At 52.3% G+C, this 24,050-nt stretch overlaps 11 protein-coding genes across 11 annotated transcripts; 7 read left to right on the forward strand and 4 right to left on the reverse strand.

Moving 5' to 3' along the window:
- Positions 1-15: 15 nt before the first annotated feature.
- POSPLADRAFT_1156255 (hypothetical protein) lies at positions 16-1,491 on the forward strand (the record flags this gene model as incomplete). Its single annotated transcript, XM_024487049.1, has 1 exon — positions 16-1,491. The coding sequence occupies one exon, from the start codon at positions 16-18 to the stop codon at positions 1,489-1,491; it is 1,476 nt and encodes a 491-aa protein (XP_024334565.1).
- A 3,378-nt stretch (positions 1,492-4,869) lies between these two features.
- On the forward strand, positions 4,870-5,877 carry POSPLADRAFT_1155873 (hypothetical protein; the record flags this gene model as incomplete). The annotated part of the gene is made up of 7 exons (XM_024486998.1): positions 4,870-4,971; positions 5,027-5,103; positions 5,170-5,322; positions 5,415-5,465; positions 5,522-5,587; positions 5,650-5,765; positions 5,828-5,877. 7 exons carry the CDS (start codon positions 4,870-4,872, stop codon positions 5,875-5,877), a joined length of 615 nt encoding a protein of 204 aa, XP_024334566.1.
- A 355-nt stretch (positions 5,878-6,232) lies between these two features.
- POSPLADRAFT_1155843 (hypothetical protein) lies at positions 6,233-6,532 on the forward strand (the record flags this gene model as incomplete). The annotated part of the gene is made up of 2 exons (XM_024486992.1): positions 6,233-6,357; positions 6,406-6,532. Coding segments are annotated over 2 exons (252 nt in total), but the record flags the coding sequence as incomplete, so codon positions are not given.
- On the reverse strand, positions 6,507-8,185 carry POSPLADRAFT_1174304 (hypothetical protein). The gene is made up of 7 exons (XM_024488284.1): positions 8,070-8,185; positions 7,850-8,009; positions 7,444-7,782; positions 7,328-7,392; positions 7,179-7,274; positions 6,908-7,122; positions 6,507-6,856 (listed from the first exon to the last, which is right to left on the reverse strand). The coding sequence occupies exons 1-7, from the start codon at positions 8,130-8,132 to the stop codon at positions 6,610-6,612; spliced, it is 1,185 nt and encodes a 394-aa protein (XP_024334568.1). The 5' UTR covers positions 8,133-8,185; the 3' UTR covers positions 6,507-6,609.
- Positions 8,186-8,299: 114 nt separating this feature from the next.
- On the reverse strand, positions 8,300-10,762 carry POSPLADRAFT_1041619 (hypothetical protein). Its single transcript, XM_024477942.1, has 7 exons — positions 10,518-10,762; positions 10,323-10,464; positions 9,833-9,942; positions 9,685-9,784; positions 9,594-9,632; positions 8,723-9,540; positions 8,300-8,667 (listed from the first exon to the last, which is right to left on the reverse strand). Exons 1-7 carry the CDS (start codon positions 10,649-10,651, stop codon positions 8,454-8,456), a joined length of 1,557 nt encoding a protein of 518 aa, XP_024334569.1. The 5' UTR covers positions 10,652-10,762; the 3' UTR covers positions 8,300-8,453.
- A 325-nt stretch (positions 10,763-11,087) lies between these two features.
- On the forward strand, positions 11,088-11,714 carry POSPLADRAFT_1067793 (hypothetical protein; the record flags this gene model as incomplete). Its single annotated transcript, XM_024482227.1, has 3 exons — positions 11,088-11,303; positions 11,359-11,574; positions 11,623-11,714. The coding sequence occupies 3 exons, from the start codon at positions 11,088-11,090 to the stop codon at positions 11,653-11,655; spliced, it is 465 nt and encodes a 154-aa protein (XP_024334570.1). The 3' UTR covers positions 11,656-11,714.
- Positions 11,715-11,741: 27 nt separating this feature from the next.
- On the reverse strand, positions 11,742-15,848 carry POSPLADRAFT_1185751 (hypothetical protein; the record flags this gene model as incomplete). Its single annotated transcript, XM_024489176.1, has 11 exons — positions 11,742-12,322; positions 12,379-12,466; positions 12,519-12,601; positions 12,652-12,705; positions 12,757-13,182; positions 13,229-14,107; positions 14,234-14,528; positions 14,591-15,319; positions 15,375-15,484; positions 15,534-15,744; positions 15,796-15,848. The coding sequence occupies 11 exons, from the start codon at positions 15,846-15,848 to the stop codon at positions 11,813-11,815; spliced, it is 3,438 nt and encodes a 1,145-aa protein (XP_024334571.1). The 3' UTR covers positions 11,742-11,812.
- A 332-nt stretch (positions 15,849-16,180) lies between these two features.
- Positions 16,181-17,088, forward strand: POSPLADRAFT_1041621 (hypothetical protein). The gene is made up of 2 exons (XM_024477943.1): positions 16,181-16,706; positions 16,768-17,088. Exons 1-2 carry the CDS (start codon positions 16,226-16,228, stop codon positions 17,016-17,018), a joined length of 732 nt encoding a protein of 243 aa, XP_024334572.1. The 5' UTR covers positions 16,181-16,225; the 3' UTR covers positions 17,019-17,088.
- A 995-nt stretch (positions 17,089-18,083) lies between these two features.
- Positions 18,084-19,404, reverse strand: POSPLADRAFT_1155894 (hypothetical protein; the record flags this gene model as incomplete). Its single annotated transcript, XM_024487004.1, has 10 exons — positions 18,084-18,126; positions 18,176-18,245; positions 18,306-18,442; positions 18,493-18,509; positions 18,562-18,648; positions 18,709-18,772; positions 18,824-18,903; positions 18,958-19,003; positions 19,056-19,281; positions 19,338-19,404. 10 exons carry the CDS (start codon positions 19,402-19,404, stop codon positions 18,084-18,086), a joined length of 837 nt encoding a protein of 278 aa, XP_024334573.1.
- A 290-nt stretch (positions 19,405-19,694) lies between these two features.
- On the forward strand, positions 19,695-21,240 carry POSPLADRAFT_1156000 (hypothetical protein; the record flags this gene model as incomplete). Its single annotated transcript, XM_024487016.1, has 5 exons — positions 19,695-20,297; positions 20,347-20,633; positions 20,691-20,906; positions 20,960-21,137; positions 21,193-21,240. 5 exons carry the CDS (start codon positions 19,695-19,697, stop codon positions 21,238-21,240), a joined length of 1,332 nt encoding a protein of 443 aa, XP_024334574.1.
- A 400-nt stretch (positions 21,241-21,640) lies between these two features.
- On the forward strand, positions 21,641-24,039 carry POSPLADRAFT_1155900 (hypothetical protein; the record flags this gene model as incomplete). Its single annotated transcript, XM_024487005.1, has 18 exons — positions 21,641-21,717; positions 21,777-21,949; positions 22,002-22,014; positions 22,068-22,235; positions 22,289-22,374; positions 22,427-22,520; positions 22,577-22,645; positions 22,698-22,868; positions 22,919-22,939; positions 22,995-23,008; positions 23,065-23,110; positions 23,160-23,231; positions 23,298-23,310; positions 23,366-23,418; positions 23,468-23,572; positions 23,691-23,713; positions 23,763-23,881; positions 23,938-24,039. 18 exons carry the CDS (start codon positions 21,641-21,643, stop codon positions 24,037-24,039), a joined length of 1,419 nt encoding a protein of 472 aa, XP_024334575.1.
- Positions 24,040-24,050: the final 11 nt, after the last annotated feature.

A 24,050-nucleotide genomic window follows, 5' to 3' on the forward strand; every position in this document is an offset into this window, starting at 1 on the left:
CTGATGCAACTTGTTATGTCCATCCGGACCGAAATGGATGCCAGATCTCATATCAATGCTCTCCCGGGCGAGTTACTTAGTCACATCTTCGAGAGCCATGTTGCGCCTCCACCAAGTGCCCGGGTAGGCGACAAAGAGTGGAGGGAGCACGTGAAGTCGCGTCTCAAGGAGGTTACGGGCCTACAATTGATCTGTCGACATTGGCGTGATGTTGCACAGGCCACTCCGTATCTCTGGACAGCATTCGACACGACAGGCGAGCTTGACTCAAAATTTCTACAGTTATGGCACCTTTCCCTCGAGCGCTCTGGTTCGTTGCCCCTCGAGCTGCATGCGAATGGATCCCTCAGCCCCTGCGCACACTTGGTTCTCAAGTCGAAACGCGTCAGATGGCTCAATTGGGGTGCATTCTCTGGGAACCATCAAGACGTCCTCGTCCATTTGGATGGCTTGGAAACTTTGCAATTCAACGAATTTTACTCCTCGGCTGGTGCAAATCCACAAACTGAACTTTCAAAACTTGCTTGTTACTCGCCGCGTCTCCGCAGCCTCCAGGTGAGATGGTGCACTTGGGCTCCTTCCGAAGTCTTCAAGAACTTGACATCTCTCCGCCTCGTGCGCTACTCCGGGAAGACGTCCGATGTCCTCCTCTGGCTCAAAAGATGCCCAGTGCTGCAGAGTATGATATTTGAGCGCCCTGAAGACGAGAATCTTGTAGATCTTGATAGCATAGGTGTCGTTTCCGTACCAAACCTACGCGAGCTTATGCTTTCCCGCGTCCCTTGGAACCAGCTCGCCGCCATTGTTCCACGACTCGACCTCAGCCCCGCCACCTTTGTGGAAGTCCATAACTGGAAGCATGGCTCCGGGAAGGTCGATTGCGCTCGGATGCTCGGAACTTCGCAGTTACATCGTATGGTTTTCATATCTCATTGTAACGCATTGGTCGTAGGCCCTGACTCTGGGATCTCGTTTTCCAAGGAAAAATTGGGCGAGAAAGAGCGTTCCTTAAGATGGACATCGGAGCTGTCAGACATGGTGTCGACAGCTAACATTCAGGAGCTATGGCTTTCGGCGTCGATGCAATTGTCGCAGGATCTTGGGGCCCTCTTGGCGATGCTGCCCGGTCTTACTTCTATTCACATTGACAGCACCCAATTGAAGGAAGTTCTCCAGAACTTTCGGAGGGGGCGCGACCCGCAAGGACCCGCACCATGTCCGGAGCTCAAAGTCATCCATGTCTTCGTCCAGTCGGCGGCCGCAGTCATGCCCTTTCTCAGGCAATACGAATCTCTGCTCGAGAAACTGGGCCACTTGGATATAGTCATCGAACATCTCCCTAATTGTGAAGTCGATCTGAAGGCGCTGTATTCCGTCCGTCGCCCACAACTATTGTCTCGAGTTCGTGTCGTGCAGTGCGAGCAGAAACCACAAGCTGAGGTACCCGCGCCCTTCACTGGATTGCTGGACTCGGATGAAGACGATGATTAATTGTGAGCATTTTGTCTAGTTCACAGTTTGCATCCCAATTAATTGTGTAGAGTTCAGTACCTGTGTGCAAGCCGGGAATGCCAGTGTCCTGGTAGCCCATACACCTGTCAAGAGAGCTGTCTGCTGGTCTTGTGGACCGCAGCCCCTTCTCGATGTGCTGAAACTAACGCTTCACTACTAATGTACAGGCCCTGCGAATGTATGACAGTAATTTTGATCGATATTTCTACTTGTTATAAACCTGCGTGCAATTGCTTCTTTTGATTGTCCATCACTCTGTAAACGATTAATCTCATGTTCATGACACGGTCTGTGGATGGCGTGTCGACCTTGTCAATCACTTTTCTGCTCAAGCCTCGTCGTTAACTTCGCACTCCAGCAGTTCGTCGTTCGGCACCTGCAAAGTGTGTTTTCCTCCCATAAAACGGCCTTGCTACATACAGTAAATCTCCATCTGTGTTTGATCCAAATACCGATAGTCGAAGCCAAGGGGCAGGCGTAACGTTGATTTCCGGCACCAACCCTAGTGGTGTAGTGCCCCAATCGGTGACCGGGGTCCCCGATCGAACTATCCAGCTCGATTTCCGTAAACAACTTCCTACAAGTGCAGATCCTCCAATTGAGCTTCAGGAAGCTCATGGCAGCATGTAACCAATATAAATTTGGTCCCTGTGCGCCTGAATTGCTGATATAAGAGACAATGCTTGATGTGTAAGGAATAGCAAGTGCAACTCTTGGGCGCTCGTCTCACATTTTGAGCGCCCCATCTCGTCTTGAATGTCCATTCCATCTTGCAATCTAATCAGATTTTCCACTTCATACTTTCTCAAAAGTACTACATATACTTGCAAACTCTGTGACTTCAGCATGAATTATGTATGTTGCAATGGAAATGGAAAATTAGCTGTATGACAAAACACAAGTTATCTAATTCATTAGTATACTGCAAGTCTTTTCTCAACCGCTGTTCATGTTCTTCTCGTAGCGATGAGATCCAACTTGTCTGATATCCTGGTCAATGACAATATCAAGGTCCATCATGAAGCTTTGAGGAATGGCTAAAAGTGAACAGCCTCAATCTCAATAGGAGGACCAGTGAGTAAGTTGGCGAGGCGGAATACAATACTCAGATCGTCAGGATGGACATTCTAATCAGAGATAAGGAGGATACCCCACCCAATCGGTGACCGGGGGCCAGCGCTAAACTAACGAGGGTACGCCTGCCCCTTGGTCGAAGCGTGTGACCAGCTTGGGGCGTCTACGAGACATCCGTATTCTCCGCCGCATTCCACTTGTCTCGTACCCATCCCCCCCGTATCCGCACCCCACCACCGCGAAAAGGGGGTCTGGGGCAGTTAGATAGGCGCCCCCCTGGATTAAGCGCCCTACAAGCGCCGGAATGTAACGGTCACGGTAGGCTTCTGGTACCTAGAAATGATGCGATCTTTGATCGCTTTCCAAATCCGGTACTCACACCTAGCAGGTCGTGCTCGAGACTGGTGGACGCTACATTGTGGTCTGCTACAGAATCTCAAGTTTACTTGTTTCAAGCATCTTAGATAAGTCTTATATACTATATCCACCAGCAACCTAAGTATTTCATGAGATATACCCCTCCAGTAGCATCATGAGGATGCCACAGGTACTGAAAGGAGAAGTTGCAGCTTTCATCATGATGCTTTCCACATGATACTTCATTTGGTCATGAACTTACAGGCTGAGTTTGGCATAAATATTTTTTGTGTGGCCTTTCAAGTATTTTACAAGCTCAGGTATGCCTTTGTTGACACTTCCTCGAGCACGACCTGCTAGGTGTGAGTACCGGATTTGGAAAGCGATCAAAGATCGCATCATTTCTAGGTACCAGAAGCCTACCGTGACCGTTACATTCCGGCGCTTGTAGGGCGCTTAATCCAGGGGGGGGGGTGCGCCTATCTAACTGCCCCAGTGCGGATACGGGGGGATGGGTACGAGACAACATTCCACTACCACTCATCGACACTCGACTAATTATATTTCCACTGCGATAAAGACGGCCCTGCAGTCGACGCTCAACGGATATATTGTCCTCTATCTTACTCTCCTCTGGCCTCACCTTCTGACTATAGCATTGTATCTCTTGTCAGGCTCAGGTGCCCTCCAGATGTATTGAATAGCTTGACCTGTCCGTGCTTGTGCTGGTCTTCCAAGGCAGTATGTCTTGCCATACGGTGTGGTGGATGTACATTGCACGGCGATATAACTCGCATTCTCTGGGACTATACTCCACTGTATTCACACGTGTCCAGTACTTGCCGCACATAACTCGCCCAATGCATCCTGATAAAGACTACGTGCGCTATGGTGCACTCATGACAACCATTGACATTCTCGCCAGCTCTTGAAACTCATCTCTCATCGTCCTCAGTGGACCTCGTCTGCAAACAGGATAACTGCAACCCCGGGTGCTGAGCACTCTCTAACATTCTTTGACGCCACGCCTCTGTGTCCAGGAGCATAACCAAAGCAGCATGTTTAGCTTGGACTACATCACGCCTGGCCTATTTGAATGCTCATGCAACGCACGCTAGTATACGACAGCCATATCCATAGCGAGTCAATATGCGTACAACGCCGTAAGTGCTTTCCTTACTGTGGGCTATCTGCTAATTATAAGTTGTCCCCGCCGCCGCCCGGTGTTATGCATGCGGTTTCGTTGCCTCACTGCTCCGGCACGCTGCAGAAGTCAATTTATGTGCGACTACTCTAGACTGCAAAGTTGCGATAGGCTGCCTATATTTACTAAGCTGTAGGTATCGTAGCCTTGAGGATGACTCCATCATAGCTCGGTATGGATGTCGAAACTTGCGTCATGGCAGGTAACCTCAGTGACCTCCTGGGCGCCGAGCCTAACAACAGCTTTCCTATCTCTTCCCGCTTGGTCACGCGCGTTCTCAACGGTTTGATGTTCCGCGAGGTTGCGTTATTAGGCGGGCGTCGGTTCTCGGTCTCACGTGTCGCTGCTACAGAAGACTATCGTGCTTTTATGGGCATCTCTCATGCCGGATCCCATGCGGGCGCGAAGCGACCCAACGTGTGTGCAGAAGCGTTGATGCCACTATACTTGTCTCTCGAGAATGCTGTCTATTACCCTCCGCTTCCCTTTTCTGATGTCGTCGCGCCTCGAGTCCCACGGGCAGACCCTATGCATGTTCCACCAACGTTTCTTATGTGACAGACTTCTTAGGTCCTGAAGATATAAATGAGCGTGAGCGTGAGCATACACCGTCTCCTGCTGAATCTCTCGTGTGCCAAGCCATGTTACTGTCCTTTGCTGCCTGTTTGATGGCTCTGGTTCTGCCCACGCTGGCAGAGCTGGAGCTCGTCGTGAACGCTAACATGCCGCTCGCGGCTGACGCTGCTGTTCCATTCTATGACCCACGCATCGGCGGCGGTTCAATGCTCGACCGTGCAGGCACCGGTGTAGGTGAACCGCTGAATGTGAGCCCACCACTCTGTACCATAATGCCCGCTCAGACAGTTTTGCCTCTACAAGGTCATCATCTCAGGGCAGAGTTCGCCAGAGGTATTGACCGAGAGTGGGTTTTACCAGTATGCACTAGCTCTGGGCTTGTGAGTACCTCGGGCGTTCCGAGTGTCCACAGTAGGTGAACTCATTCATGTACCATGAATCGTTAGTGCCGAGGAGTGCCTGGACATCCATTTGGGTGCACCAATGCCCGCAAATCTTGGTGACGGTCATGGCTGGGTAAACCAAACCGTCGAGCTGCGCCATAACTATGCCATTGGTGGGACATGCGCAGAGACAGTCTTCGGCGGGAACCATCTAAGGTTCGTTGTAGGCGCTGCTCGTCACACTATACAGAGTGACTAACGAACGTGTGATTCGGCGTCGGCTCACTGACGAACGTTGCTCGGCGCAGACTGTTCATTCAGAACGGGCCCCTAGCGGACAGTGGCGCGCTTTTCTTGGCGTTAGTCCAATAAGTGTCTCCTTGCGTGGTCTGCTCACAGATTGTACGAAACCCAGAGTTTCCAAGGAAGAAGACCTCGCGGAGGGCCATACGATTACACCAGATGGTTACGACCGCGGCCGGTGCGTTCCATTCTTCCATGACAGTTCACGATCTTGCCCACAGTAGTTCATGTCGTCTTTAGTGACCTTCTCGTTGCGGGCGCCACGGGGACGACGAAACACGGCGGCGTAGAATTCCAAACCGACGTTCAATTCCTGACAGGACTTCTGCAACCTGGGAGCCAAGGAATTAATCACGGTTGGCTCCTAATCTATGTTTAGTCATGTCTCAGCCTTGACCTTGACCCTTTCAACCGATAGATATCGCCATCGACGGCAAGGTGGCCCTTCTGACGGTCACCGTTCTGTGAACCAGTAGCTGTAATCCTGCATTATAGTGTTAGCTAGCATTCTTGAATTGATGACTATTATCATCGTATACCTCGTCGTGAATGTATCGCATATTACATTTCTTGAGTGAATGTTGCCTGTGAAGCAATGCAAGTGGGCGCGAGAGCTCAGATCGACGGTGAGATCCGAACCTCCAGATTGTCGAGAGAGATCAATCGAGCTCGGGTGGCGGACGCTCATCATAACTTTGACTTCATCCCCGACCATCGAGTACCCTTACGAGCTATGTCTTCCACAGACGTAGCCTGGCACACAGTGTGAGACTCTGTCAGCACCTTTAGTCCATGCTGTGCTTATTAATCGCTTGAAAGGACCATTCGCATACCATTTGCGTCGGAGAGGCACGCAGCGATCGCAAAGCAGGTTATAGAAGTAGACAAAGAGCTGCAACCGCAAGATGTTAAGCGAGATCTTTCTGTTGATGGTGGCACTTTGATTGCGTGAGCTACAACTTGTCTCGCAAGAAGCTGGCCCTGATGAGGCATTAGTACCTTCTCAACATTGACAGTCAGGCTCAGCCGTCTGACGGTGAACGCGTTTCTCGAAAATGTCGACCTGGTGGTGCGAACAATAGGCGAGTTCGGGGAAAACGCGGAGAATGGTGCAGCGTCGTAATGTATAATTGCTTCTCGGAGAACAAGGTGTGTTGCACTAAGGATACATTCTTTCACTTCTTGGCTACTGACTAGTGACTACTTCTCCTCGGATCCTTCACCCTCACCCTCACCCTCCGCCTTTGCCTTCTTTTTCTTGCTCTTCTTGTCCTCTCGCAGCTTCTTCGTCAAGAGTTCCTTCAGCTCCTCGTCCTCTAGCTCTTTCTCCGTCCGCACGAGCTCAGGCTTGTACCAAACAGGAGGGTGCGTGATCAGAGCTGGACCGGCTGGCAGCAGTGCGATCGTGAAGTGGAAGGCCGCAACGAAAGTGTTCGACGGGGTGAAACTGCGAATGGGAGATGAGGAAGTGTCGTAAAAGTCAATCAGAACTACTCACACAATGTCGTACGGCTTCACGAGACCGTGCTGTACCGCCTCCTGAAGGCCCAGTCGCGCACGTTTCTCATCCTCCAGGCAACGAATGTTGAAGGGGAATGCTCCGGCCTTTTTTTGTACTTCAGAGAAGACGGCACGCGACGTCTTCATCTTCAGTTGGTAGGTCACGGTCGAGTCCTTCTGATAGATTGTCGTCTTCGTGTCCTCTGCACGAGCCTATTACCGTCGACGGGATCAGCTGAATATAAGCAGTGCGAGAGCGAGCTTCTCACCTTGCCATCCTCTCCAGACGATACCAGAATGTCGATGCCATACACCTCGTTCTCTACAAACGTGACACCCTCGAGGTCTTTCCTCTGAGCTTCAGACTGGACAGCATGATGAGCAAGTTGTATAAACACGTTCAATGCGTGAGACTTACCGGGTTCAGGATAATGCGCTTCTTGCCGTCAATGACGTTCTGCGTCTGCTGGCACGACAGCATCCCTGGATGTAGATCGACTCAAGCATCGAGATAGGTGCGCCGGAAAGGCTCACCTTCGACAGGCTTGCAGTCCCAAGCCGAGGTGACCTTGGTCAACGTATCCGTGACCGTCCAATTCTTGTTCCCCACTTTCACCAGCCGCATAGCGATCTCTGCCGCATGCCACGCCGCCTTTAGCACGTCCGCTCTCCGGCCCGTAACCGGATTGTCCTCCGACGCGCCCACAACCAGCGTCTCCGCGCTGACTGCTGCGAAGCCGTCGATGTGCGCGCCGATGTGCAGCTTAACGACGTCGTCTTTTGCGAGGGTTAATGAGGACGCGGGGTCGGATTCCAGGGGGGAGAAGTGGGCTACAGTGTTGTTTACGGATACACATGTCGGGAAAGCGATCCCTGCAGACGGAAAAAGATGGGGAAGTTCAGCAGAATGCGCGCGCGCGCGCGAGAAGGACGCACATACCCTTGCCAACTCTCACACCCTTCACGGGCTTGTTATACACGGCGCCGGTACCCTGCTCGAGGAGTTTGTCCCCCTCGACGCAAATGTCGAGCACCTTCGCGCCCTCAACGCTGAGAGCCACAAGTTTTTTCATGACCACATTGACGATGTCCGCGGCCGTCTAATTCCGCGCAACAAAATTGTAAGGACATTCTGCTACTCGATCACGGACGATCCGCACCTTGTATTTGGTGAAGTCGGCCTCCGCGGTCGACTTCTCAGCTGGTTTCGGGGCCTCGGACATGATAGAGTACAACAGGGGACGTAGGGGACTCTGGAAGGTGTGGATGCGATCGCGATGGAGGGAGACAAGAACTGGAGGGCAGTGTCACGTGAGTCAATATATTGTGAGCGCCTTGCACGCGTCAGGACGCGTCTCGGACGAGGGGATTCATGTTGAGGCTGCAAACATGAACGCGTACGAGTTGTGAATGCGATAGCGATGTGAGTAACTTATATACACAGCAGAATGTAGCAATGCGAGATCTAAACAAGCAAGGTCAGTATGATCTACTTCCTGGGAAGGATCCCAACATAGATAGTAGTATGTGAAGCAAGCAGGCTATCAGCCCCTTTGTGCGTTTTTTGGTTTGTACCCTACGAAGCCTCGCACAGATCTGCAGAGATTATCGGGTCCAATGTACGAGCTGTCTGAGTCTACGACCTCTCCGGCCTGCTCCCGCCAGACGACCCAGTCAGGATGTTCGCCGCATGTAGGGTCTACCCACGCGAGCATCTGATACACCTTTGCGCGTAAGCTCATGCGCTCCTTCATATCGCTGCCAAGGGAAGTTTCAGCGGTGAATTCGTGTGAATCAGAGGTCGAAAACTCACGTTTCCCAATTAGCCCAGGCAGTAGCGAACTCCTCTTGCAGAATGCTTGCCTCCTCGCTTGTCCCATGACCCTGCTCCCCAAGGTACGCTTCCAACACTGCAGCCTTGCAGGCCCGTACCGTCTCCACGGCTCTCGCCAAATGTACCGCAGCGTGGGTTGAGAGAGTTGCAGCCTTCGACGGTGTCTTCGCTTTCTTGGAGGAGGCATCCGTCGACCACCGTGACCCATCAACGTTCAGGTCAAGCTGCAACTCGGATAGCCTGTCGGACATCTGACCGCGCGTGAAGTGCGGAATCGTCTCGTTTTCCGACAGTTCCTTGGTGTTGGGCGGGATGAGGACATGCACCGTCGGCATCATTCGGATGTCCTGGAAAAAGGTGGAGAGGTAGAAGGGGAGGATAGAAATGATGCTCGAGGTGATGAACCTGCGCTGGAGCATCTTGTGCCATGCTTCCGCCAGTTTGGTGTGGTCATGGGGATCCTGAAAGCGGGCGTCCTTCTTTGGTGCGGGAGACTGCGAGGACGACGCCGAGGCCGAGTCCGTGCTTGCGGATGTTGTAACGGGATCGGCGGTAGTGATCAACTCACGGTTGGATGAATGAGGGGAGATTGATGCATTATCCGGGGCGAGAACCAGCTCGCGATCGGATGAATAGGTAGAGACGGTGGATGAATTACTGAGCGTCGATAAGCTTCCCGTCCACATGGACCCGTCTTGGTTCGTCTGAGAATTTGCGCTACTGCTCTTCGAGCCTTCTTTTTCCTTCTCTTTCTCTGGTGGACGCCCACAGGGGAAGATGAGGTCGTCTTCGATGATCTGAGTGATGTTATATGAGCTTTTCGATATGCGTGCCAATGACTGGCTCTAACCTCCTGAACTCCTCCTGGAACCAAAACGCGGGCACATTCCTGGTAGAGCATACCATTATGGCACGCAAAGGATAGAAAGAAAGCAACACACCTCGAAGAGATTTTGCCACTCGTCCTCCGGAATAGCGAGACCAACATTACCTAACCGGACGAAATCAAACTCTTCCGACGCAAATGGCAGCGGTTTCAGACTGTCATAATACTGAGACACGCAGTATAAGGAGACCATGAGTACTTACATGTCGCCCTGTACCCAGGTTATTCGATCCGCCAGGTGCATCAGATTGTTTTCCTCCCGACGTAAGTCAGGCTGGCCTTTCAGCAAGTCCATACCAACGAACTCGGTATCCTAGAGGCGCGTTTTTCAAGTGGGTCAGAGTATGGCCAGCGGTGCATGCAGATATCCTTGAGATAGATTCTACGAGGTCCGGGATCTACGCAGCCTGTCATTCTCGGGACAAGAGGTGACTGGCATGTGTAACATGTACTGATTACGAGGATACAAACAGATTGGCGTAGCAATGACGCCCACGTCCTTCCGCAACACCAGGGGTGGTGTCTACCGCTATGGGGTAAGTGCGGCGATGACCCATGCCCCGTGCGTTCTTAATGCGGGAAAGGAAGGCAGCGCCGCAGCTACGCGTCTGCCGCCGGATCATAGACAAATACGAGAACGCTCGTGGCCTCATAGAATCCATGTCAAAGACATCCTAAAATCTAGAACCTCACCGTCCACCGCTTCGCCGCTTCGATAATCCATATGCCATTGCCGCATCCCAATTCGAGGACACGACGTGGAGGAGGATCAAACCTGTGCATCGTCACGTTCTTCTGAACAAGATTGCTCAGAAACAAGAAGTTCCAGCTGTCGCTGTTACACGAGACTCAGATACAGGGAATAAGGCATGGCGGGTGAATACGCACAAGAGCATGAGTTCGGATGAATTCTCAGCGGGATAGGGCACACCATTCTTGTCCCATTTTCGGTGCCCCGCCTTCCTTGTGCTTTTGCCAAGCAATTCTGTCTGTATGTCTCTGCTGACGCTATCCTGCGACATGTCGGACGAGAACGATGAACTGCGTCGTCAAGAATGGTCAGAACAAGAAGTAGCTTGAACCGGGCCGCCAGTGACTGCTAGACCTTCAAGTTGGGGCAGGACGTGTAAAATCTCCCTGTGGTTCGATAGGCGAAGGAGGTAAGTGGACAACTCCAGACATACCTGCGTTGGCGAATCATTGCTATAAGCGACAGAAGGCCGACCGCCGGTTGCAGGTCTGATTTGCTGCGATGTTAATTAGGTATGTTGTCACGCCGCGGAGGTATTTCCCACTGACCATCAAATTCGTGATCGCCGGGTTCTCAGGGCACCGCTCCGTTTTGGGCGTCGCTAAGGCCCTTATCTCATAGATAGCTAAATTAAGATAACCCACATATCGGCGCAAACTATCGCATTATTCATGACGGGCGCTCAGTCAGTTCGTCAAGCACTATCCATGCAGCTCATCGCAGCCCGAACGGCAGGCGTGCGCTCCGCCATTCGTGCGGCACGCCTCGTCCCAGCGTTGCGCACGTACGCTACACCTGCCACGTTTAAGGACGACGACGACCCCCAGCTCGCCGACTATCCCCGCCTGCCGTATATCTCGAAACAGCGTCGCCCAGCGAGAGGATGGGAAGACTGGCAGATGCGTCGTAACTTTGGCGAGCCAGTGAGTAGCCACTTTCATTCAGTCCTGTACGACGTTCACCTCATTCGACTACTAGCTACATGAACAAGAGGAAATCCTCTCTATGTGGGGTCCGGATGCGCCCGTGGTTCCCCCATCGACAGCATTGCGCTGGTTCATGACCGCCGTCGCTGGGTTCACTACATTTGGCGTAATCACCAAATTCGCTTTAATTCCCAGCCGCCCTTCTGTACCCCGAGAATACCCATACTCTGGGCTGGAGACTGAGCTTGGTGGACTGGAAGAGAACAAGGTCTGTCCTCACAGTGTATTGGCCTGCGATGATCTGACGTGTTTTCAGGCGAGACCTGAATCCGAAACTGATGAGGAATAGAGCTTCAATGCCATTGTACCGCATTTAGCGTTTCTCCGTACAATCCCGAGAGTTTACTGAACTGAATGATCGCCCACTCGCAACATGAGTGAAGCTACGGCCACCAGTAATTATCTGGAACATATTGTGCTAAATCTACCGAACGATTCGTCCGATACTATATCTCGCCCTCCTCATCTGACGTGGTGGGCCCCTGTGCGCCTCGGTAGGCAGGTTTCGGTCGAGGCCGCAAATTGACAGACAACGGCGGTGGAGGCGACCCAGCTATCGCGGGAGTTACTTCAACATCCTCGCACTCGCCTGCACTCCCAGACGCTTGCCGCTTGCGGGCTTGCTTGGCTTTGCCACCGCGCCCACGCTTGCCTTTGGCAGTCGACGATCTCTTACTAGTGGGCAGGGTGCCTTCCTTGCCTTTCCCTTTGGCGGCAGTCGTCTTTCTCCTTTTGGCTGGTTTCTCCTTGACCTCAGAATCAGACCCGATGGTTGCATCTTCTTCCCCTGACGCTGCGGAAGACTCGGCAGACTGTTGCATGACGCGTTCCTTCCTAAAGTCAGATACGACTTGCTGCAGTCTTCTACTGGCGTAAGCTTGTCGCTTGCGAGGAGCTGCACCTCCGAGTGGAACGTCGAAGAAACTCGTAAGACTCCCCTGCTTAGCCACGGAGCTCTGTAAAATGTGTCAGTATCTGGGACCTCTGCAGATATTGGTAGTTTTGAATCTACTTGTCCTCGTTTTCCCATTTTGCGGATTATGGGCAGCAGGAGCTCGTCAACCTTCGACTGATGCCAGCCCAATTCTGAATTGAAGAAACTAATGAATTCATGTTAAGGGTGCTCACATACTACAAGTGTGTTGCACGTACTCTCGAAGCGCGTCTAGGTCAGGGAGCCCCCACTTGAAGGGATCCTCAGACTTGTCTGCAGTTGGATGGTAGTACGCATCTCTCTGTCACAAGATGAAGTACTGCACACTTCGGATGTCCTGGTCACACTTACAACTGCTGGGTTAGGCCAGTCGTCAGGTAGGTAAAGGTCCTTGAACCGTTTCTTCTGTGGAGAGCATTGGCAGGTAGTCAAAGCAGAGCCTCAAGCACAACTTACAAAGCGCTTGCGAAAACTGGTGTTGGTGTCGGTAGCTGTATCTTTGCCGCCTTGGACCTTCTGCCACCAGTGCTTAAACTTGTGCAAGCCATCCTGCCCGGGGAACTCTTTCAAAAGCTCCATAGCAACAACTGGGCCTACCCCCGGTAGGCCATCTGTGTAATCACTGCCCAAAAGGTACGCCAGCCGAATCAGCTTGTCTCGATCTAAACCTAGCTCACGCTCCAGATCGGCAAGAAGGTAGCACTCGACCGTCTTGGATTGGTTGAACATGTTTTTGAGGACGCGCAGGCCACCAAACAAGAAGACGTCGGAGTCGTCTGTGATGATACCGTCGACGAGACCTAGGGTGAGCAGCTCTGCGCATTGCGCCTCTGCTTCCATAGGAGCCGTGATGTACGGGATTCCGAACAGGCGCAACATAATCTACCAGCCGTCAGGCTTATAATCGGCAGTTCACGAGGGCGCTCACCATGATTTGAGAAACCATTTGCTGCGTTATATCCTCGGAATCCCGCATTGCCGCTTTCCTCTGCTGGTGTAGATCCCTGATCTCTTCGTCGATTTCGCGCCGCACAGCATTAATGTCTTTGCCCTTGACCTGCGATATGAATCGAGCGAACTCCCCTTCCTCTGCTTGGGTATCCATTTCTTCCGCTGCGTCCCAGCTGTCCCCCGTAGACTCTACAGGGACGAGGGTGCTCCCCGAGGGATCTGCTGTGGAAGACACAGGTTGATCCCATGGGTCAGATGCCTCGTCCGAGTCTGGAGGTACCTGGCCGTCGTTTCCTAGCTCCAGAGACGTCTCATTATGGCGAGGTCCGTGGATTGAGGCTTGTAGGGATACGGCTCTGCTTGGTGGTAGTGTTCTTAGACTTTGGACGGACTCAGAAAGTGGAGACCCGTTCTGAGGCGATGTCTCTTGTCGAGAGACAGGCGAAGTAGCTTTTGTATGCATAACTGGTAGAGTTGAAGGCACTTCCTCCATGTCGTCATCTGAATCCGAGCTTAGTCCTTCAGGCAACTGCTCAACAGAAGCCTCGGGAAAGACTCGGCCTTCGAATGTAGCTTCTGCGGCAACGACAACCGGTGTCGCACGACTGTGTACGAGGGATACCTCTTCCATGTTATCCTCGGAATCCGACTGTATTTCGACTGCTACAGGAGCCGGAGGAGAAACGTGAGAAGGCAGAAGTAGGGAAGGGACACCAAACATAGACGGTGATTGATTTGAGACTTGGTTGATCTGTCCCGATGACCTCCTAGCAGAACCAACGTTTGCGATGGATAGTGCAGTCTCCAGACGTACAGGCGTGGTGTACAAGTCGTCGTCGGAATCTGGTTTGTTGGTCTGTCGAATAGGTGTTCGTACATCGTGATCGCGCGATGACGCCCCTTGTTCTGGTGTGGAAGGCCTCAAGTCGCTAAGTGTGGTGCGCGACGTGGACGCGCCAGCATTAAACTCGGACGAAGAAACGCGAAACTGGGCTTTGGAAGCTTCCAACGCCTGACGTAACTGCGAGGCTTCCTCTTCGTCCAACGACTCTTGAATAACCAGGGCAAGCGTGTGGTCGTTATCATCATCACTAGGCGGAAGCTGATGTAGCTCCTCTTCATCTGGAGCAAAGAGCGGTCGTACGTTCTTTGGCTTATGCGATGCCTTCGACGTCAACGGTGCCAGCTTCTTTGGCGAGTACTTGTTGGCCAAAGCGGCCAGGGCCTGGCCTCTCCGAAATTCCCTCATCTCCGGGTCGAATACGGGCTTATCATTGCTACATATTGTATGAGAACAGAATGAGCGATGATACCTTTACGCCACACAGCAATGACGCACATCGCCACTTCTTCCATATCAGCGTCACTGTCCTGGTCATCCTCTTTGTCGCTGCCAGGGTCAACCTCGATTGGTTTGCTCTGGGTGCCCTCGTCTCGAATTCCGAGCACCCATCCTCCTTCGTTGCCTTCGTTCTTGACGAGGACATATTCCTTGTTCCGCTCGCTGGCTATCCTAATAGGGATGGTGACATTGGCTTTCCCAATGGTGTCGGTAGTAATGAGTAGCTGCTGTGTGAGAGCATTACGGTGCTTGAGGTTCTTGATCTGTTCCTTCGAGAAGTCCAATGGGGTCTTAGCATTTCTCAACATGTTCTGAAGACGCTTGTAGGACATCTGCCGCGACTTGAGCCTAAGATCACCGACAATTTCGTACTGAACTTCTGTAGGTAGTTCGCGGAATTCAGGAGAGGTGACGTCGAAATCTTCCGGGCGCATCTCCTCGATGAAGGCGCGTAATTCATCCTCAGTTGCGAGACGAGGGTCCGGAACCATAGACCGTGTCGCGTTAGCAATGGCCTCATCGAGGTTAACATCTGGTAATTTGTACGGATCATGGTCATGCCAACGCGACTTCTTTCTCGACGACGGAGGCGTGGGCTCAGTTACCCCCTTTTGTATCTTCTTTGACGGCGTCTTGGGCAGAGAATCGTCAACATCTTCTAGATACACTGTATTCTCATTGATAACAACAGGTCCCTCTGGAGCCTTGCCTTTGCCGGTAGACCCTCTGTGAAACATAGTGAATACACCATCGCCATCGTAGAGGGAATAGTACTCACGACTTCGTCTTGACTTGGTTCAGTGCCTCCCGCCTCATCTGCGCTGCAAGCAGCCGTTCTGCAACCTTTGCATGACTCAGAGCGGCCCCGCTTTTCTTTTTCTTGCGCTCAGACTACAAGAGCACGCTTAAGAACATTCAGAGTGTGTCTGGGAACACTCACAATGGTAGCTCGCTTGAGGGCAGGAGCCCCTCCATCAAAGACAAAGACAGGCTTAATACCATAGAACAAAAGCTTGCATATACGACGAAGGAAGCCAAGAACGTGAGCGTTGACCAAACCCCGGCCTTCCTTATCGCGCATCGTTGCCTGAAATTGGTATATCCAGATGCTTGAGTCTATAGCCATTGACTTCCCTTCCATAGTCTCCAGTCTGGATCATATTCCGTCAATAGAACTCGACTTCGCAAGGAAAGCATCTCACGGAACCGGTCTGCCGACAGGATCCAGCAAGGTCCATAGCGACTTAACACCCATTAAGGCAGACTACTTGTAGGGATACAAGTCCAAGGGACAGCTGTCGTGAGACAAAGGTAGTGTGAAGTAGAGGAACAAGGCTATTACAATTAGTCCGAAAGCATAGTGGCGGAGTGACTGAAGCGCTGCTAGCTATGGTGTGTTGATAAGTTCCGGAATATTTGGCACGGACAAATATACCTAAATATTAATATTCTGCATTCAGTATCGCTACATATATTCCAAACACGCGAAGTGTACGTCATTCTACCTGAAGGATAGCCTCCGTTGAATCCATCTTTTTGATATAGTATTGACAGAGCGCCGTTGACTCGATCTGACTCGACCATGATTATTTATACTGCTTGTAACCTGGCGAGGATGCTCCCCTCATCAAGATGTCTCATTCCCAACTGCATCCTCTACAGGTGAACCCTGCCACGGGCGAACCATATCTGCGCCTGGGCAGCCCTCTCGAGAACATCATTCTAACACCGCAGCGGCCGAGTGATGTTGCATTCACCGTGCCTATCCTGAACAACCCCGACGTTGTCAGATGGCTGGAAGGCCCGCCGTACCCGTACACCCCATCGCATGCCGAAAGCTGGGTGTCCAGCGTCATAGAGGAGTCGGACGCGATCCTGCGTGAGCTCCGTGGGGCGAGCGCGAAGGATCCGGAGGCGCCTCCCAAGATTGTTGGAGGCTGTCCGGTGCGGATTTTGAGGGAGATCAAGGAGGATGGCAGTGAAGTCTATCTCGGCGACATCGCGTTCCGCAGGTGCGTATACCCGCACGAGGCTCCCGAGGAGCGACTACGACTCTCAGAGGAGAACGCGCGGAGACAAGTAGGCGACCCTGCGCTGGTCTGGTCCATAGGGTGTACGTAGGAGATCAATCTCTGCGTTTACTGTGTGATCTGATTTGACCGTACGACGACCAGATTACCTTGCGAGTTCGCATCACGGCAGGGGCATCATGACGATGGCTCTACGCACGCTGCTGTCTGCCTGGGCGATCCCGAGGATGGGGGTTCGACGAATGCGTACAGAAGCGTTCATAGGCAACATCGGGAGTGTACGCGTATTCGAGAAGAATGGGTTCGTACTGAATAGGACTTTGGAGAAAGAATCTCCGAACTGCTTGGGGGAGACGATGCCTGGGTCTTACATTCTCTGGTGGGAGCATCCGTAGAGTCTAGAATTGGCATTTCTTCGCCGGTTTGGGAACATGGACTATGACTGTATGTGCTGTAAGTACCGGACTTGCTAGCTAGTGTCGTTCATGGCAGCCATACATAGTATGTAATCCACGGCGATGTCTCGATATTCGTCTATTTGTCGAGGTCTACATCGTCGCTTTCTACTCCGGCAAACAAAGGTAGAAACGACAAACTCTGCGACATCAGTAGCTTCCTTAATCTGACCATTAATCATGGAGTCAGACATGTATGATACACTGAATTCCTTCTGAGGAGGGATATATCGTCCATTGCTGATGATGATGAGAGGACGAGGGGATTACAGCGAGCGTCTACCTCACGATCCTCAGTAGCCCATCGGCCACTCGTCGACGTCTCTGCACCACGGCCGGCTCCTGCCGCGAGCTTCTGCCCCACTTCGCCGAGGTGTATACTTTGCGAGGGGAGGTCTATCAATATTGGTTTTGCTGTAGATATGGACCCACTGTCATTCATGTGCCATGTGTATGGCCACACTGCTTTCATTCATCAGCCGGACCCAATTTGCTCCAGTGATTGCGCAAATAACTGGATAACATTTCCATCGGGCAGCCAAGGCGTGCCATGTACAATCCTCCCGAGCCAAGACGGCAGTAGTAAGGAGAGGAGTTGTGTACATATGTTCTAGACATCTCCATTTACTTACCGCATGTACGAAACCCTTGATTGAGGCGTGTATAGATCATCCTGAAGAAGTTCGACTATACATCTCCCGATAGTATTACTCCGAGATGTTCTCGAGCAGCAATACCACCTTCAGATTTTACCCGCGACCACTAGAAACAAATATATCAGTGCACCCGGCTGTTCGCATATGCCCCACGGTACCCGAGAGAATTCCAGAGCCCAATGTCTGCTGCTAGGCAAGCGACCTACACATCCCTCGATGCAAACCTTGAAGTCGTAGACACCACTCACACATGGGAGAGACGGGCGGGTTACTACATAAGATAGAAACGAACATTCGTGAACAGGTATGCTGAGAACAAAAGCGTTGGAAGGCACGTCTTTGAAAAGCGCTACTGTATCACAATCATCCAAGCCAGGATAGAGTAGAACAGGCTGACAAAAGGTCAACACCAGCGTCCGCTGAATTAGCAGGCGTGCTTACACCAGCGGATACACGGCGAGCATAGTGCGTTGTTTCTCTAGCTTGGTACCATCAAGGAAGTTGACCGCAGCTGAACATGTTATTTTAGAACACAACGATACAATAGGCCAGTAGCTGAAGAAACACATACCCCATAGGCACCACGCCCATGCAACAAGTGTGACGGGCGCTCGCACATAGATCAACTTGACGAAAACCGCGACAAGCGCTGCAATGGTCAAAGGCGCTACACAGTAGCCAAACACGCACAGCCCTTGGAAAAAGGAACTGGCGGCGAGGTTCAGTCCACCATTTCGTTCACTTCCGAGGCCACTCACATTCGTCCGCCCAACAACTGTGGCCAAATGCGATTAGCCAATATCGAGAGGGGGACATAGCAGACGCACCTGTGCTTGAAATGTCACCACTAATGCCCCGAAGGACATCAGGGATACCACGCTGGTGAAGTGCGGTAACGATTGGGATGGCGGCGCCTGTCGGCAAGTTCATCATGAAGAGCAGCAGGGACTGAGTAGCACTAAGCCAATACTTACATTCACGCTTAGAAGAATGCCTAATGTCAGAGCTATCACAAGGGGTCCCCAAAGGTCCCAATCCCTGAACTATCGTGATCGCATCGAAGCTTACTGAAATGTGCAACTAGCTTACTTCAAGACTTCCCGATGACCTGCTTTGGGTGGATATAGCACCTGCACTGTTTTGGTATATATGGAAAGCAAATCTCGTCCCTGGAGGATTACCATGTTAAAAAGAGGGCAGCCTAAATGCGCGGTCTATCATACAATAGTAGTTGCGATGGGTTCATCCAATGTGTCCAGCTGGGTAGTTCTGCAGCGTAAACTCAGCAATGAGGTACATGCATGATCACGTCAGCACATACCGCATCTCGACCTGTATGCCACCGACTGTACTCCGCTCAGACCTAGGTACGCCATTCGGCGCGCTACCAATGTTCCCGGAGACGGGGGAGGCTGCATACCCGCCAGTCGGTGTTGCAAGCTGCTCAGAAGCTCTCGCTTTTCCCTTATTCATTGAAGCAGACAGCGGTGTTCCTAGCGAAGGATGTGTGAATCCAGGGATGGCGTCCTCATCCAAATCATCGTCGTCTGAACGGCCGAGGCTTCAGCCCCCGTTGGCACGTATAACATCAGTGTAAACAGACCTGCCTGTATAAACTGCGATGTCGACGTGACTGGTGTCTCGACCTCTTCGTAGTCTGGCTGGTGCATAGCGTCTGCAGTGAATTGGCAACTTTTAAGTCGGTGCACGCACTGCAGCAGTCTCGCAGCACGTGGCGAGCGCTTCCCACGTGGGCGTGATTGAAGTGACGACGCGTACGCGTCCATGTCCTGAAGCGTATGCGTTCCGTCTCAGTCATCCACTCCGAGCTCTTTCTCCCTCTCCTCCTTCGAGATACTTTAGCAACGGTCCAAATCTCTCATCATGGCAAGCATTTTATATTACTTCATCCCCTCGCCAACATTCTAATCCCGGTGCACAGGGTAACGCTCCGTCAGGCATGGGTCCCGGCGGCCCTCCAGCCGACCAACAGCACAACAAAGACAAGAAAGAACAGCAGGAGCAGAAAAAGAAATGGGAACCGCCTCTCCCCACGCGTGTGGGTAAGAAGAAGAAGAAGCGTGGTCCCGACGCTTCCTCTAAGCTCCCCGCCGTCCACCCGACGACTCGCTGCCGCCTACGGCTGCTGAAGATGGAGCGAATTAAGGACTACCTTCTCTTGGAGGAGGAGTTTATTGTGAATCAGGAGCGCCTGAAGCCGGAGGCAGCCCGAGAGGAGAAGAACGAGGAGGACCGAACGAGGGTCGATGACCTGCGCGGCAGCCCCATGGCGGTTGGAACGTTGGAGGAGATCATCGACGACGACCACGCTATCATCAGCACAGCGTCAGGGCCGGAGTACTATGTCTCCATTATGAGCTTTGTCGACAAGGACCTCCTCGAACCCGGTTGTCAGGTCTTGCTCCACCACAAGAACCAGGCGGTCATTGGTGTACTGCAGGACGACACGGATCCTATGGTCAGCGTTATGAAGCTGGACAAGGCACCGACGGAGAGCTATGCGGATGTTGGTGGCTTGGAGGCACAAATACAGGAGATTAAGGTGTGCGCCTCAGCACTCTTGACAGCCCCAGATATTGACGTCGCTTCAGGAATCCGTTGAGCTGCCCCTTACACATCCAGAGCTGTACGAAGAGATGGGCATCAAGCCGCCAAAGGGTGTAATTCTGTACGGTGTGCCGGGTACCGGCAAGACGCTGCTCGCGAAAGCTGTCGCGAACCAGACGTCGGCAACCTTCCTGCGTGTTGTCGGCTCGGAGCTGATTCAGAAGTACCTCGGAGATGGACCAAAGTTGGTGCGAGAACTGTTCCGAGTTGCCGAGGAGCACGCACCAAGTATAGTGTTCATTGACGAGATTGACGCTATTGGCACGAAACGGTATATGCTGTTCTCTCGCTCAAATCTTGTTCAGCCGGTATTCATCTAGTCCTACAGATATGACTCAACATCCGGTGGAGAGCGAGAAATCCAACGAACGATGTTGGAACTGCTGAACCAGTTGGACGGCTTCGATACGCGTGGAGATGTGAAGGTCATCATGGCCACCAACAAGATCGAATCGCTCGATCCTGCCCTCATTCGACCAGGTCGTATTGACCGGAAGATCGAGTTCCCGCTACCTGACATCAAGACGAAGCGGCATATCTTCAAGTAAGTCTCTTCGCAACCCACCTTGATTGATCCAAACTCAACGTGGTTTTTAGACTGCACACATCACGGATGAATCTCTCCGAGGATGTCGATCTTGAGGATTTCATCACGGCCAAGGACGACCTATCCGGTGCCGACATTAAAGCAGTGTGCACAGAGGCCGGGTTGCTTGCTCTCCGAGAACGGCGGATGCGGGTCACCAAGGCCGATATCACGGCTGCGAGGGAGAAGGTGCGTCCGAATTCCTTGTCAATGAATAGCCCCAACACTGATGTCCGATCTGTAGGTGTTGTACCGGAAGAACGAGGGTACTCCGGAGGGCCTTTACCTGTGATTCTACTGTATCGTCGCTATCCATTTCGTATGCATTCTTACCGTTTTCTCTTGTGAGACCGTCAACTGTGCAGATGGCTATTTAGTGTACGGTGTCAGCATAAGAGAAAGAACCGCGTCAAAGAAAATACCAGGCAGCGAGGATAGAGGCCGAGTCGCAAACGAGGGCGCGTGCCCTCGTACCACGTGCGAGGCGCGTCTTGATCGCGCCCTCGTGACGCGCGTTCTCGCGACGATGCATGTGAATTCCGGCTTCTGAAATCCCCTTCCGTTACTCTCGGGCTGAGGACCTAGTATTTACCCTGTATTTTGCCCCACAAACCACCGCCCCGCACTCATACCTCCCCTCCACACTAGTATTGTTTCCCACATTCATTCTGCAATCCCTGACCGCAATAATAATGGGCAAGCCAATCGAAGCGAACACGGAGAGTTTGACAGTGCGCGACAACCGTACTGGCAAGACATACACAATACCGTACGTATGACGCCTTCACACACTTGCAAAGGGACACGGCGGATGACGCGCTTTCGTAGTATAGTAGACAATGCCGTCCCAGCGACTGCCTTCAAGGCCATAACGGCACCCAAGAAACCCGGGGAGCGCGCCGAGAATGAGACGGAGAAGGGCCTGCGCGTGCAGGACAAGGGTTTTTTGAACACGGCTGTGATTCGGAGTGAGATTACATACATTGATGGGGAAGCTGGCGGTAAGCATGTTCTCTCACCCTAAGAGGGCACTGACCGAGCTCGGGGACACAGTGCTGCGTTACAGGTCAGGCTGGGTGTACGACTTACCCATCCCGAGTCTCATGTTCGGGTTTGCAGGGGATATCCGATTGAACAGCTGGCATCGCACTCCTCACATCTCGAGTCTGCGTACCTGCTGATATATGGCTCTTTGCCTACGCGAGAGCAGTTCAAGCACTTCGAGTCGGAAGTGATGCGCCACGGTGTGATGCACGCAGATACTGAAGGCTTCTTCCGTTCATTCCGGTGAGGCAGGTGTTTGCGCTTACATGCTTCGCCAATACCGACCCCGATCACAGGTACGACGCGCACCCAATGAGCATGCTCACTAGCGCGTTTTCCATGCTGGGATCGTACTACAGCGAGGCAAACCCGTCTCTCCAAGGTCAGTTCGTGAGTCGTGTCGCAGTTGGACACGCTGACAATCCGTGGGATAGGGCAGAGGCTCTACACGAACGGAGACCAGGCCTCTCTAGCGACAATGGACAGGCAAATATACCGCCTCATCGGAAAAGCCACGGCCTTGGCTGCGTCCGTAGCTTTCCTTCGAACGATGTTGTCAATTCATCTGACTTTTCGCACCACAGCATGGCGTACCGTGTCCGACAAGGCAGAGACTTCGTGACACCGCCCGTTGGTCTTAGCTACACCGGATCGTAAGTGCGCGATTTTACCGGTGTAGCTGAGCGCTGAGATAGATGTCCGCAGTTTCCTGTACCAGATGGATCACCTGGGAGAAGAGAACTATACCCCGAATCCCGTGCTCGAGAAGGCCCTTGACGTTCTCTTCCTTATTCATGCTGACCACGAGCTGAATGCATCGTGCACAACCGTTCTGCAAACGGCCAGCTCCCTCGTGGATCCCTACTCTGCCATTGCGTATGTACTATATCACTCAGTAACTGCTGCTTCACTCACTGTGACTGTAGCGCCGGATGCGCGTCGCTATAGTGAGTGTAGACTTTCCTTCCAACAACACTGCTCATGAACTCGATGCGCTTATAGTGGCCCTCTACACGGTGCATGCGGTATTGCCGCAAATTTTCCAAAGTATGCTAACTGCGCCATTTCGCAGGTGGTGCCAACGAGGCCGTTATTCGCATGCTCGTCTCGATCGGGAGGTATGGCGTGCAGCCGTGCATACTATTTCTCAGCTCATTCGTAAACTAGCCCGGAGAATGTCCCGGCATTTATTGAAGCTGTGAAAAGACGTGAGAAGACCTTGTCAGGGTTCGGCCACCGGTAGGTATACGTCACATTTCCGTAGCGACAACATCGTGCTCACAGTGAAACACCGGATGTTTGTAGCGTGTACAAGACGGTAAGTTCAATTTGCACAAGATTTCCCCACAGCTAACGGTTTTCTCGGACTCCAGTCGGATCCACGCTCATTCATCGTGCGTAAAACGGCCGATGAAGTGTTCAAGGTGTCAGTATGAAATTTCTTCCGGTCATTTGCAGACTCATTAGTATCATAGAACAGGCAGGGATGCGCTTTTAGAAACAGCAATGGCGCTCCATGATGCGGCAATGAAAGACGAGTACTTCATCAAGCGCAAGCTCGCGCCCAACGTGGACTTCTGGTCAGTTGATGGTCGCATGTAATACTTTTTTGACCAGTTGTGTCTAACGAAACGCCCTTTGCAGGAGGTTAGTGACCAATCAACGTTAGTGTAATCGATGTCGCTAATCATCTGGCAGTGGCCTGATCTACCGCGCGATGGGTGAGGCTTGCGCATTTGCAATCGTGATCAGCGTGCTCATTTCGCGCAGGATTCCCGATGGATTTCTTCCCAGTGCTGTTCGTAGTGCCACGAGTCGTCGGATGGCTAGCCCACTGGCGACAGATGATGCTGCAAGAAGGCGGTGTGAAGATCTGGCGTCCCCGGCAGGTGTGTTTTCCACGTTTTCCAGCGTCTCCAAGTGTAATGACTGCATCTGCGTGCAGGTTTACGTTGGGGCAGGCAAGCGGGATTACGTGCCGGTCGAACAGCGTGTTCCTGTCGAGGGCTTGCGACAGACACCGTCCGCGGTCGAACACGGAGGGTGAGTAGAACGCCT

The sequence above is a fragment of the Postia placenta genome (genome assembly GCF_002117355.1).
Source record: "Postia placenta MAD-698-R-SB12 unplaced genomic scaffold POSPLAscaffold_17, whole genome shotgun sequence".
In the NCBI taxonomy this organism is placed as follows: domain Eukaryota; kingdom Fungi; phylum Basidiomycota; class Agaricomycetes; order Polyporales; family Adustoporiaceae; genus Rhodonia; species Rhodonia placenta.